The sequence below is a fragment of the Caenorhabditis elegans genome, chromosome II (genome assembly GCF_000002985.6).
Source record: "Caenorhabditis elegans chromosome II".
In the NCBI taxonomy this organism is placed as follows: domain Eukaryota; kingdom Metazoa; phylum Nematoda; class Chromadorea; order Rhabditida; family Rhabditidae; genus Caenorhabditis; species Caenorhabditis elegans.
This window is the reverse complement of record NC_003280.10, coordinates 4,491,094-4,505,556: the sequence shown is the minus strand read 5'-3', so window position 1 is coordinate 4,505,556 and position 14,463 is coordinate 4,491,094. Positions and strand designations below refer to the sequence as shown.

The window sequence follows — 14,463 nt, the reverse complement described above, 5'->3', positions numbered from 1 at the left end:
ATGCATTACTTTAATTAATTATTAATTCAAATATTTATTCCTCCCCGTATCCATGTACCTGCTCATGTGAAATTTTTCCAAAAACAGATTTGTGATGTCACATAATCTCCAAATCCCCCTGAGCCCCGAGAATTCTAGTATTTTCCTCGGAAGCCATTCTTCATTTCTCTCGAAAAAGCCAAATAACATTTTTTTTCTCACTTTCCCAAAAATATTATAACGTGTTAATCGTATGCATAATCACTGCCAGATTATCCTGATAAACCTGATAAAACTTTTCCCCCTTTCCTCGTGCCGTCCTCTCTCCAGTTTCCCCAACATTGTGTCACATTTTGCACGTTTTTTTGTCGTTTCTCTCTCTGAATTTTTTGCTCCACATTTTCAATATGATGATGATGATGATGAACTAATGAATAATTCAGTCACTCGTCTTCTTTTCAAACGACTGCTGACTCTTCAACTCTGCCACCACTTCGACATCATTCCGCATCGAGACCAGTCATTCGACTGCGTCCAAATGCAACAGCCTCAAAACGAAACGGCCAATAATTTTATACCTAGCATTCAGGTTTGTTGGGATATATTTTTTGATGGGAAATTTGGAATTTGAAATTAGCATTATTAATTTGAAATTTTGGAAAAAATTAAGAAATCCCTAACTCGTGAGTACAAAAAAGAAGCTTGCTTGCACAAAAAAAGATGGTCTGAAATTTTTTTCATGGCTTAAAAATTTTCTACTAGTATACACTTAATTTTAGTATATTTTGTTCTCAAAAAAGTTTTTTTTTTTTGGAAAAAATCTGTATATTTTTTTTAAAACAAAAATTTCCGAATTCTCGCAAAACACACCCTATCATACCAACAACCTATGTACATTTGGAGAATTTTTACAAATTTAAATGTAGTTCTGCACGGTTTTTTTCAAGTTCGGAATGGTCCCCTGTGGATAAAATTTTGTGAAAACAAATTTATTTCACATGAAATTTTATTTTTTTACTTGAAAACACTTAAAATCTATCCAGAGTTTTGTGAATTTTCGATTATTTTTTCAGCGAAAAAGTGTTTTCCAAAACAAGGTGCAAAAAATCATATTGCAATATTAATGAAACCCTTTCTTATTTCTTTTCAATTTCAGCTCCTCTGGTCAACGGACCCTCCACAAATTCGGCCAGATGGTACATACCCACAAGCTGTTGAGCTCTTCCCGTGTTTCAAGGATAAATGGAACACTAAAGAGGTATTCTTCAATTTTTTATTCTGCAAATTGTAATCAAAGACTTTCAAACTTTACTTTATGTATAAACTATTTGAAAAAAAAACAATTAAAAACTACAGGAAATCCTCAACATAATCCTTGCCGCAAACGCTGATCCAAAATCGAATTGTGTCACTGTTCAGTCTTCTCCAAGACCATGCTCCAGGTGAGTTTTAAATTGAAATTGGAATTTTAAAAATTTATGGAAAAAATATTCAAGTTATATTTTAACCAGCTGAACATTTTTTCCACAACTTTAATTGAAAAAGTCATTGCAGAAAAAAATTGTTAGAAAAATTATGGAATGATTTTCAACTAAATTTCAATTTCAATTTTTCCAGCTCCCAATTCATCTACCCTCGTCTGGACAATGCTTGGTACAAAAACGATGGATATATCTGGAAGAAGCGGACAAACGGAAAACAAAATCGAGAGGATCATTTGAATTTGAAGATTAGTGGTCATCCGCACATCTCGGCAAAATATATACATTCGGCAATTGTTCCAACGTTTCATCGGAGATCCTATTCGGTGCCGGATGTAAGTTTCTGAAAAGAATATAGGAGTTGCCTAAGTGCCTGCCTACAGATTTTTTTAAAATGTTTACTTCAATTTTTCTCTTGAAGTCAGGCAGGCAGGCATCTTTGTGCCTACTTGAAAAATTTTAATATGCAATTAAAAAAATTTCAGAGCGATTGTCACGTACTGGTGCACTATTTGAATGTAAAAACCAACAATAAAATAGATGATCAAGCAGAAGAAATTGCGAGAAGTATGATTGAAAATAAAGTTTTCATTTCACTGTCACAACTTCATGATCAACTTTCCCCAATTTGTAAGTTCCAATTTTTCCGACAAAAAATTCAATAAAACCTTCTAGTTCTCCAAACTCTCAACGTCAATCAACTAGTTGCCGAAATAAATGAGCATTTGAAGAAGAAGGGTGTCAATTTGCCAACATCTCCATTACCACAAGAGCCTTCTAGTTCTACATCAAGAGAGCTCGAAAGACGAAATTCGTGTAGTTCTGCATTCCGGAAGGGTCTATCGTCTGTCGCGTTGAGGAGACAACCATCAGCGAATAGTGAAATTGATGCAAATCATATTGGTAAGAATTTGGAGGACAGACTATTTTTTAGATGACACCATTGATTCCTGAAAAGTCACGGTTCAGGTTTCTTGACAGGAATAATAATAATTTGAAAAACATCGAACTACTATAATATCCCTTCTACATATATTGACATTTTTCATGCTGATATATCGAAAATCGAAAACAGAATTCTCATTTGAAGCTTCTAATAACAATTCATATAATCATAGTTTTTAAATCTCCTGGCATAAATTGACAATATTTTATTAAGAAAAAGTTTTCAGGAACAATGCTAAAACGTTTTGGATGCAACGGCTCATCTTCTGACAGAATCTCAATTATTCAACCCACAATGCAAAACTTTCAATCAATACGATCCCATCAAAACCACGTTGCAATGGAAAGTAGATCACCATCTGGAGATGGAGATTCTCGGCCGATTACTTTCGAAGAAGACGCATCCTATCAACAGTTATCAATTAAATCCTCTACAAATGTATCAACACCAGCATCGGCGTTCGCTGAGAAGATGAAGATCCGCAGTGGATCCCAGGAGTCGCCGATGGGTCCACCGTCGTCTTCATCGGTAACATCCACATCGTTGATCCCGATAATTGAAATGACGCCGAGTAGTTCATCGTTGAAAGGTGGTCAGAAAATGTTGGTAGTCGGTGGATACTATAGAAAAGGTCACGAATACAAGATTTCATTCGGAAGAGGAAGAATGATGCCAGCTGTTCTCATTCATGCGGGAGTATTGTCATGTGTTATTCCACCATCGGCTAAGCCAGAAGTCGTGCAAATAAGAGTGTTTTGTAATGGACAGGTATGAGGATTTTTAATACTTCTTTTCAATTTTTAAACTTTTCCAGCTTGTAACTCAATTTTTTTATATTTTCAGGCAATATCAACCGCGTCCGAATTCACCTATGAACCACAATCAGCCCATCTCATCAAAGAGAATGATGATACATTGGTGCAAATATTTGAGAAAATCCGAATTATGGCTTGCGCTTTCAATGCATATTCGTCTATTGAGGTTTTCAAGCTTTCATAATCGTTTTAAATTTGCTTTAAAAAATTTATAGAATATCCAATCATCATCTTGTATGGAGAGTCTCTTGGCAAATATTGTTCAACAAATCGACAATGAAGTTAGCTCACAGAACCTGAATTATAAAACTGAGCTACTCAATGGTTCTGCGCATTTTCCCTCAAAAACTGTTCTCCATCTTGTTGCCTCACTGGACTATGATCGTCTTTTTGAAGCTTTAATTGATCTTAGTCGGAAGGTTCCAGCTTGTCGAGAATTTGATATTTTTGCGAGGGATAATGATGGATCAACACCTCTGCATACTGCATGCAAGAATTCAGCATCTCGAATAGCTCGATTAATTATTTCAATTGATTCTTCGGCTATTGATGTGGTTGATGATCGAGGGAGGACTCCAGTGGAGGTGGCACCGGAGCATTCTATTGATATGCTTTCTGATAAAAGTGAGTTTTTTTGCATTATGAAATTTAGTGTTTTGGTTTTCTAATTTAGAGTTTTTAATGCAATTAAAAAAGTTACAAAAATGTTCTGTTAGAAAATACTAAATTCCAGACAACGAGGAGGAGCGAGTAAACGCAACAGAACTCTGGGTCATGACAAACGGCAAAGCATTCACCACTGACAAAATTTTGGATGGCAAAATTTCCCGAGCCCCAATAGCTGAGAAACCCGATGACCTCCTACGAGAAGCCACTTCCAGCTACTCGATAATGTCTGAAATGTACGAGGGACCGATGCTTCAAGCTGGAACATCTCGAGAATGTGATGAAGACTGTGAATCATGTTGTGATCCAGATTCTACTCAACAGCTACACGTGGAAATCGCAATGGACACAGACGTCCATGTTCCGGATTCTCCAAAAATGGCAAGGCTATTCCATGCAGTTACAAGTCCTGGAATTGTGGTGCCACCTAATGCAAGAGCTCGGATGGCAGATTTGGCTCGGCAGATCATTGAAGCATTGCCAGATAGAATCAAGAGGAATTCAGAAGTTTCTATGTGTCCTGATGAAGAAGATCCCGGACAGAATCACCATGGCGGAGTTGAGCCGATGTTCTATCAACAGGCGAGCTGCTCAATGTCTACTGATTCTCCAAATATGATGGATGATTATTTTGATATGATGGCTACGGAGACTAGAAATGATATGTGAGTTTTTGTAGGTGAAAAGGGGAAAGGGTCGAGTTAAGAATTGGAATTATGTTTTTAAAAGTAATGTAGAATACTTGTAAACACTTGAGTTCGCACCATTTTATGACTGTCGGTCAAAAAATTGCAAAAAAAAATTTTTGAAAGTTTCACTAGAATTTTTTGATCAACTCAGCACTTTAGAAACATTTTTAAAAACAACCTCCTTACTCTCACAATACTCAAAATTTAACCAAAACAAATATTCTAAATTTCTGCAGATTCACGGAGCCCCGTTCAACAGAAACCACCGAAACAAGTGCGAGCAAATCTGCACAGTTGTTCGCCACACACTGCAATGTTGGTTTCCTTTACCTTTTTACTGTTCAAGTAGTTGTCATACCACCCACCCACACACACACAAACGGATACACTCATCTTTTATCCCCTATTTCAGTTCTTTGACGATCGTTCATTTGCGTCGTCGTCGACAAGAGCAAACACGTTCGAAAGTGATACACTGGACTTTGACAAGTATGTTTTTTTTGTAGACAAGAGGAATTTTTGATTCGGATCGCATCCTTTTTTTGTTTAAATGATCAGAAATTAGAAGATCAAAAGAGTGTACATCAAGATTAAATAAAGATTCAAGTAGGGCTTCCATGCATGAGAGGCCGGCACGGCTTTAGGGCCCGACGCCTGCCTGAAATCTGCCTGCCTTCTCGCCTCCATTTGCGCCGTGAGGCAGACCGAGGTCATGAGGACGCCTCCCTTTCAATTTTAACTGGTTTTTTTTTTCGAAAATATTTTTTCAAATTCGGAAATACACGAAATAACAATTTCAGAGACCTCGGCGAGTTCTTCACAATCCATGTGGATCGATTCGTCGACCCAATCCAGCAACGTCTTGCAAACTTAAAATACAACGGTTAGTCCTTTGTCTTACACGGGAAACTCACGGGAAAATCAGCAAAAGTTTCTGTGGGAAGGGAAGATATTTTGTGTGTGTGGCCACCTATATGACGTCATAAGACTCTTTGAGCACTTTTTGGAAAAGACGCTCTGGATCAGAGTCATTTTTTGCTACATCAGTTAGCAGCTGACTCTTTTGGGGAATTCGTTGGGTTTAGATGCACCCACAAACTGTGGGCAGAATGGGTTTTCAAGATATGGTCGGAATGCAGTAGTAGGGGTACGGTAGGATTACTGTAATTTTGGGGGTAATGTGTTTGTGTCTTGAAGGGATAATCGGCATGGGTTGGTGGATGGATACCGTAGCAGAACTGTTCGAGTAAAGCAGGATTAAGGTAGGCGTATTATTATTAGGTTACTGTAGGGTTACTTTAGTATTACTGTAGTTTAAGGAGACATAATTACTGCAATATACTCAAATTTGGAAGTTTAAAACATTGTTACTGAAAATCCCAAATTCTCTCTGGGAATGTTTGAACCGCAAAAGTATAACTTTTGCCGTACCTACCTACGTACTTGTCTACAGCCTATATTCTTCATTTTTTGGGTTTTGGTGAACGTAAAGTTCTGAGAATTATTTAAAAAATACAATTAAAACATGAAAAAATAACGTTAACGTGAATTTTGGAAGTAGTAAGGAACCAGGTAGACATAGGTCACCTGGAAGGCAGGCATAATTTTTTTCACTTGCGGAGAAAGTTTAGTTTCAGCAATGCAAATTAACTTTTAAAATTAATTTTTAATGGGGTTTCATGTAAATTATTTGAGGTTCCAAATAATTTTTTAAACTTTATTAATCTTTAATCTGAAATTTGAATAAAATTTTAAAATTTCAAATATGTTTAATTTTTTAATTCCTATATTAGGCTTTAATTAAATGCTCAGGAACTTTCAGCTCAAATGAGCTGACTAAACTATTCCTAACTTCAAGCTCTTCACTTTGCAGAATTAAAAACAAACGGGCCAAAAATACAACAATCACTTAACACTTCACTATAGGTACAAGTCATCAGTTTGTGCAAATAATTTATTTTCGGTTGCATCCATCTCGCAACTAACCCCGAGCCTCTCCTATTTCTTGAGAAGACCCCCCCCCCCCCTAGAGTTGACCCCAAAACGGAGGCTGGGTTTGACGTCAATCGAACACTTGAAGCACACGAAGCAGCTTCTCCTCCGATCTTCTTTTTCTCAAAGACCATCTCGTCTAGCCGATCAGTCTTGGAGGTCTACCTATACCTACGCAACTTCTTTTGTTGTGTTTCGTTTTCTTTTGATCCCGCCGCCGCAACATAGATATGCGTCTACACTGTGTCTCAGATTACTGGAATTTCTGTGATTTTTTTCTCTTTCTCTTTTATTTCCTGTTGTGTGTTCACACCTTTTTGTCGTTATTGTTGATGTGATCCAGGTGTGAGGAGGAACAGAGGAAAAACTGAAGAGATTGGAAAAAGAGCCCCATCATTTATTACTCTTTGAGGTGTAGGTGAAATTCTTGTGGTATTTTGTTTTTGTTTTATTTTTGTCACTTCTTTGCCACTTTTCCTACTTTTAGTTTTACAGCTAACTATAAGGTTTTCCAAAACTGCCCGCCTACTTGCCTTTGGAGCTACCTTGTTGGGAAAATTTATTGGTAAATGGCTACAAAATTTACCAAATTACATAGACGAATGGTTTTTTAAATTGTTTATTCACTGTACAAAAACGGCAATTATTTGTCTTTTGCCACTCACCATTTAAAAAATTTCAAAATTTTTTTAAATGTCAAACAAAAAAAGTTAGGGCTTAGCAAATTATTCAAACTGTCAAAAATATTGTTAGTAAAAAAATATTGTTAGTTTGTTATTGATTAGGTAGGTAGGTAAGTAGAATATATTACTGAGTGTTGAGTAACTATTTAAAAATTTTTCATTTTGGTGGATTTTGCAAATTTGCCAAAATTTTGGTAAATTGAAAATTTCCCAAAAATTCGATTTTTATGGAAGATTTGAAGAAATGTTTCTTTTTTCTGTTATAATTTTTCTGATATTTTTCCAAAATGATATGGTTTTTTTGGTTTTTTGGTCGACTTACAGCAGTGGCGGAAATTTGGAATTTGTCACTTTTCGACTTCAAATATTAAAAAAATTCAAAATTTTCAATACAGTGCGTACAAGTTCTATACGCCACCCCCTAAATTTATGCCTGTGGCCACGTCTGCGCTTTTAAAAAAATTTCTCTTGATGCCATTCGATTCCAAATCTTAAAAAACCTATAGGCCCAAATTTTCATGACCTTACCTCAATAATTAAAAAAATTAGGTCAATAAATCGAAAAATTGGCCGTACAACTTCTATACGCCACCCTCGATTTTTTGATGATTTTTCAAAAATTTACAATTTTTGAGAAGAAGTTGAACAGCACATTAATAAATTTGAGTGAATTTCGGTGCACAGTAGCTTTTCCTACAACCATAGAACAATTTTGTCCCAATTCGTAGATCCATGGAGTGCCAATGGCACCAGAGGGCCTGAAACGCGGATTTCCGCTCCCACGTGAGATATAACCTCAAAAGTTTGAGGATATGTTCTAGATACTATTCAAACATTTCATGCAAATTTTGGCATAAATTGGACTGTTCCTCGTCTCGATAGAAACACATTCATGTAAGGTCTAGCCACTTTTTGGCTACTGGAATGCTGAGAGGCCGAAATCACGGCGCCCGTGCCTTTTAGAGAGAATGAAGCATAAAAAATATTGAGATTACCACAACAATTAAATCACTATTTTTATTCATATGTTCGTCATCTCACCTCCTATCCGAAGAAAATGCGGAGCATCAAAAATTTGTGTGTTTTCAGTGCATTTTCTACTGTGGTTTCAAGTTAAAACTTTTCTAAATCGCTAGAGCGCTTGATGATAGTAACCTTGATTGTTGCGTTCAAGAGCAATACTACGAAACCTGCTGTAGCTCAATCGCAAAAATGCATCCCACTGGATTCATGTGCACCGTGATTTCGGCCTCTAAGCATGCCAGTAGCCAAAAAGTGGCTAGACCTTACTGAAACGTTTTACTATCAGCACGAAGAACCGCCCAAATCAGACCAAAATTTACCTGAGATGTTGGAATAGTTTCTAGAACATATCCCCACACTTTCGAGGTTATATCTCACGTGGGAGCAATAATCCACGTTACAGGCTCTTTGGCGCTCCTCAGTAAATCGGGTTGGGACAAAAATGTTTTGTGGTCGTAGGAAAAGTTACTCTTTGCTGATATTCAATCAAATTTATAAATATTCTCTTCAACTACCTCTTTAAAATCAAAAGTTTTGAAGAAATCGTCAAAAAATTGAGGGTGGCGTATAGAAGTTGTACGGCCAATTTTTCGGTTTATTGACCTAATTTATTTAGTTTTTGAGGTACGGTCATGAAAATTCAGGCTCATAGGTTTTTTAGGATTTGGAATCAAATGGCATCAGCAGAATTCTTCTAAAAAATTCAGACGTGCCCACATGCATAAATTTAGGGGGTGGCGTATAGAACTTGTACGCACTGTATAATTTAATCAAAATTGAACTGTTTTCAACGGGGTTTGAGCAGTTTTCTTATAAACTCCATCTTCAATTCTACTGAAAATTCTATTGAAATTTGTTGCCCCGTTCTTCAACTTTGGCCGCTGATATCCCAGTTGTCTTTGGTGTTATAAAAAACGTTCAATATTAAAAATACGCACCAAATATTTTTCTATGTTTCAGTAGTTAAACAATTTCTGATGGAACCAATGACACCCGAGATATGAGGTGTGAAAATAGTCAGTGCACAAAAATACGGTAGTTCTCTAACATTCTAGAATTGCTCACTTCCAGAAAACCGCAAAACCACAAAATCATTGTTTTTTTTATTTGTTTTAGAAATCAAAACCAATTTGCCTAGAATAATGTCGATGTTTGAACCGGCCCATGTTATGACTTATTCCAACACTTCAAACTCTCTCTCACTGGAAAACTGATAAGATCGTGTCAATTGGTCATGCGTATCACCACCTCGAACCAAATTTATTTCTTTTTTTGGAATTTTTTTATTGGCAATTTGCGTTTTTGGTTTACGCCTTTTGCAAGAGTTCTAAGATCTGCAAAAATGAAAATTTGAAGTGCTTCTTGGTCTAGAGACTGTGTTTATTTTGTCACCCTCTACCTCCTCCCCCAGTTCCTCCAACAAAAGAAAGGTTGGCTACTAGGCACAAGTTTAAAGCAAACGTGAAATCGCCCACGTTTTTTTGTATTTCTGGGGAATTTTTTGATCTACTTGGAACTTTTTTGGGTATTGTTATAAATTATTTTATGTCTAGATCTTTATCTAGAAGTTACTTAAAATTTGTAATTTAGTTTTGGATTTTTTTTTCACTTTTCAACTTTGCAATAAGTATGCACGTATTCAGGCGTACGTGCCTACTTACTGCCTATTTTGCAAAATGTAGGTAGATTGGCATGAGTCAGGCATAGGTTGCCTGGAAAGTGGCATGCTGATTTTTTTAAATGCTTTTCTAGCAAGATACCTCCGTTTCGGAATTTAAAAAAAAAGGATTAAAGGACGATCCGTTCTTCAAGTGCTATGCACTGCGGATCTGGGAATCAGGTACACTGCCTGGTGGTGATCCCTCTGGGCTGTAATTTAAGCCACGTCCTAGCCGGGGACTGTGGCCGATAATCCAGTCGTGGATTGCTCCTCTTCCCAATAGAGGCTGGGTGAACCTAGGGGGTGAGGCCGGACTTAAACTCGTGACCTCCAGACTGCTAGCGGCCACCACTACCGACTGAGCTATCTGCCCCCTGTTCAAATTCAACTCATTACTTTTCTGACAAAAAAAACAAAAATATTTTGAAAATCGTTTTCTGAAAGTGATTTATTTATCTATTTTTTGATTAAAAAACACTGAAAATATAATAAATTTAATTTATCTCGCCCAAGAAAAAATGAAAGGAAAATCTGATTTTTCCGCTTCATAAAAATACCAAAAACTGAAAAAAAAGTTCCTGATGATTTTTATTTCCAACAAATCGAAAAAAAAGTTTTTTGCCGATTTCCAAAAAAAAATCAAAAATTTAATTTTTCATAATTTCAAAAAAAAAGTTTTAAAACCCTTAATTTCCATGAAAACAAGGTCCCCGCCCACGCTCTTATACCTACCCTCCAATATTTTCAATGATCATATTTTATAAGTAGATCAAAAGAAGAGTAGCTCTTTCTCTCTCAATTGTCCATCTATTTTTGATTCATCCATTTCTCACCTGATCTATTAACTAGAAACGAACTCTTTCCATCAAAAAAAGTGGGTCATCTGTTGGTCGCGAGTGGAGGTCGAACCTTACTGACGTCAATCGAGACAATTGTTGTTCTGTGCAAAGTAGATGGATAGGAGGAAGAGCAAGAGCACAAATGACAGAAAGAGACAGAGAGACGTCTCAGTTTCGTTCTCAGGAATTCCGAACTCGCAACTCCACCCACAATCTCAAGTTCTCAGAGTTTTGGAAATTGACCTTCTCACAATTTGCTCAACTAGAAATTTTTAGACTTTTAGAGCTGCTGAACTAAGTTTTTCTAGCATTTTTTTTGATTTAATTTTTTACAATTGGTCCTAAAAAAAAGTTGGCTAATATTTTTCAAATTTCCTGTAAGGATCCAAGAATTTTCCTGTCCAGAATTTTTTTGAATTGGCTCCTACAACAAGTTTAGTGACAGAAGAACAGAAAAAATCGATTTGAAATTTTTTAGGCTTTTTCACATTTTTTTAGAAGCTTACAAAAATGCTCCAAGAGTAGATTTTTGTAGATTTTTTTTCAGATTTTTTGTTGTAACTTCAGTAAAAATATGGGTGATTAAAAATCCAATTGTTCTAGGATAAAAGAAAATGCACCAAAATGAGCTGAAAGTTGTACAATTCGATATTCGGCAATTTGCAATTCTTAAGCACTTTCCCAAGTTTTTCAATTGTAATGAATGATATTTTCCGATAAATCAAGTGATTTTCTAGTTTTTTAAAAATTAATTTCCAATTAAAAACATAGGAACAATATGATGCAATAGTTCATTTAGTAGAAGTACCGAAATTAATTGACGCCCACTCTGCTCTGAAAAATTCCAGAAGTTGTTTACTCATTCATTATTCATTTGCCAGGTCCATTTTTTTCCCCCCAAAATGAATACTAAGAATCCTAGAAATGATTAATGACCACTGACGAACAAGTCGCTAAATATTTCATTTTTCCTTAAAAATGGCTCGAGCTGAAAATATCACCTTGGAAACTTTTTGAGCAGCGAAACACATTTTCTGAGTTCTTAAAAATTTCTGAAATTTCCAGAATTTTTCCATGAAGCTACCCCATTTCCTGATTAGATAATATGTGAAGTCTGGCAAACAAAACGGACACTCTTATCATTTCATTAATTTTTTTAAATCATAATCTATTAATAACAGCCTGCTTATAGACGTGGGTGTTGACACCAAAAATATGAAAAATGTAGTTTTTTATCTCTTGTATTCTTTCGACTTGTTTTTCTCCTTTTCATTATACTCCTCAAAACAGTTTCCTTCCAGCCCTCACTGCGTGGGACCGTGCTCTGAATTGAGCTCTCCTTGGCCAAACCACACACATATCCAGATTTATAGTTTAAAATTTAAAAACCAAAATAAAAAATGGTGTACTCACAATTGAACCCAAAACGGTCCGCTCTCGACGCCGACGATCACTTGTTGTATAGAGGATTTTGTGGTGAGATTTGAAAAGCTACAGTACATGAAGAGAGTTCCTACCGTACCCATACAGTAATCCCCAAAAGACGGAAACGATAATTTTTTTGACAGCTCATGTCTCGATTGTTATTGAACTTATCACCAAATTTTTAACAGTAAAAATACGTACCAAATATTTTTATATACTTTTGTTATTGAAACGTTTTGATTAAGTTAAAAACAAACTTGATATAAACTGGCGAAGTAGAACAATGATTGTCTTTGACTTTATCAAAAAATTTCCTACTACTAAAGTATAGAAAAATATTTTGCACATACTTTGTCAGTTTACAGTTTTTATATGAAACCAAAGAGAAACAAAATATAAGCTGGCAAAGTAGATCAAAAAGGGAGCGGAGCTGATAGGAAAAAATTGGTCCAGTTCGGTCCTCGATTGATATCGGCTGCAAACTAAGAATATTTTAACTCCCTTAAATTCTATCGTATTATTATAATTTCTAGACGATGAACAACGAGACGTCTACGAAGCAGCAATGGTCATCCAACGAGCCTATCGAGTCTACCGTGCTCGGAGCACAACTCGTCGTCAGGAGGACATTGAACGACGGGCTGCGTTGAAGATTCAGGGATGCTATAGAAGATACAAACAATTTTGCTATTTCAAGAAGCTTCACAATGCCGCAATTGTTGTGCAGAAGCATTTTAGAATGAGAAAGGTTAGTTGTGAGCATGGTGCATAGACATTTTGAAATTAAGAAACTGATACTGAAATCGAATTAGACTACCAAAAAATTCCTCGTGGGGTAAGTTCAAACTTTATTAATTTGACTGAAACTAATACACAAAGAACTTTTCTTTAAATATTTTAATATCAACCCCTAAAGTTCATAATTTCCAGCGCGACGACAAAGAAGAAGGAGCTGTTGAAGCAGTTATCGCCAGTGTCCCAGAACATCCGACTCTTGACGGACAATCCATTTGCATTCAAGTCCCGAAGACCAATTCGACTATGCTCCGCGAAAGAGCCGCCACCACGATTCAAGTCGCCTACCGTTATAGACACCGAAAACGTCAAGCCGCCGCCAGGAAGATCCAGAATTTTATGCGACAAAATCGTAATAAGTGAGTTTATTTTTAATTAATTGATGAAGAAAATTTTTGAGAAATTTATTAATAAAAATTAATGGAAAATTAATACCTATTCAGTGTAAATATTGATGATGGTCATACTCAACATCTAGTAAGTTTAACATATTGTTATGTTCCTTTAATCGTGATAGTGGTTCGTTCCTCTCTACTTTTACTGCCTGCCTATGCCTGCCTAGGCAAACCGTAAAAATTGAGAGTAAATCTATATTATTCATTTTCTTATAATTTTCTTACCATGATTATTATTTCCCATTACAAAAGCATCCAAAAAAAAAGTCTAATGCTTTCTATAAAAGATTCCGAGATTTCCGTTTAAAGGCGCACTGCATCTTTAAATTGAGATTTATGAATTTTCCAATCCAAAGTTATAAATATTTGATTAATATCTTTAATTTCAGATTGCGGAAAATGCATGCGCTAAACGAAGACGGTACGTCGCCTGCCCGCAAACCAGCGGAGATCAACGCAACAAACGAGATTCTGATGGTGAACGGAAAAGAGGTGAGCAATCTTTACATAATGCCTATCTGCCTACCTACAAGGCGGCCTATTATGTCCTACACACGTACCTTCTAGGCTCTGTGGTCACGATTTTCAAATAATAGGCTGTAGGTAGGCAGGCAAAACCTACGTTAACAGCTTTCCCAACTCTTGCAACTTCCCAAATTTCCAGATGCTCACCACGATGCCCCAGAATTCATTCCGATCGGTGCAACACCATCCTCAACAACAATTCCACATCGACCAACACAACGTCATCATCCATGGGACCAATTGAAACCGCCGTATGGTTGCGGAACACTTGCATAATTGCCCCGGTGTCACTTTTAGAAGATGCCGATTTTTTTTATTGGTTTTCCCACTTTTTATTCAATGTTTCCCACCACCATTCACATACGAGTTTTGTATAGTTGTAAGTCAACACAAACCTGTCTAAAAACTTGGATAATATATCCATCTGAACCTATACAATGATTTTTATAATGAAAAGAATTTGAATACGTGCATAAAGTATTTAATATTAATATTTAACCAGTATTGTTGTTTTGGAAAAGGTAGAAAAAATAATCAGAATGACATTTCA

The 14,463-nt window shown here is 36.1% G+C and overlaps 1 protein-coding gene and 1 non-coding gene across 4 annotated transcripts; both read left to right on the top strand.

Moving 5' to 3' along the window:
- Positions 1-409: 409 nt before the first annotated feature.
- Positions 410-14,405, top strand: camt-1 (Calmodulin-binding transcription activator homolog 1; the record flags this gene model as incomplete). Of its 3 annotated transcripts, NM_062394.5 has the most annotated exons (18): positions 410-568; positions 1,136-1,237; positions 1,336-1,421; positions 1,597-1,795; positions 1,946-2,090; positions 2,136-2,363; positions 2,633-3,174; positions 3,250-3,387; positions 3,437-3,845; positions 3,955-4,552; positions 4,813-4,891; positions 4,989-5,065; positions 5,377-5,459; positions 12,732-12,946; positions 13,129-13,352; positions 13,437-13,470; positions 13,778-13,880; positions 14,053-14,405. In NM_062394.5, the coding sequence occupies 18 exons, from the start codon at positions 410-412 to the stop codon at positions 14,187-14,189; spliced, it is 3,558 nt and encodes a 1,185-aa protein (NP_494795.2). In that variant the 3' UTR covers positions 14,190-14,405. The 3 variants fall into 3 exon arrangements, with proteins under 3 accessions (NP_494795.2, NP_494796.2, NP_001022314.1); NM_062395.3 differs by lacking the exon at positions 13,437-13,470; NM_001027143.7 differs by lacking the exons at positions 410-568; positions 1,136-1,237; positions 1,336-1,421; ... (9 more) ...; positions 5,377-5,459; positions 13,437-13,470 and adding an exon at positions 12,054-12,249.
- Positions 12,991-13,105, top strand: T05C1.7. The gene has a single exon (NR_050997.1). It is a non-coding gene; the product is annotated as an Unclassified non-coding RNA T05C1.7 (non-coding RNA).
- Positions 14,406-14,463: the final 58 nt, after the last annotated feature.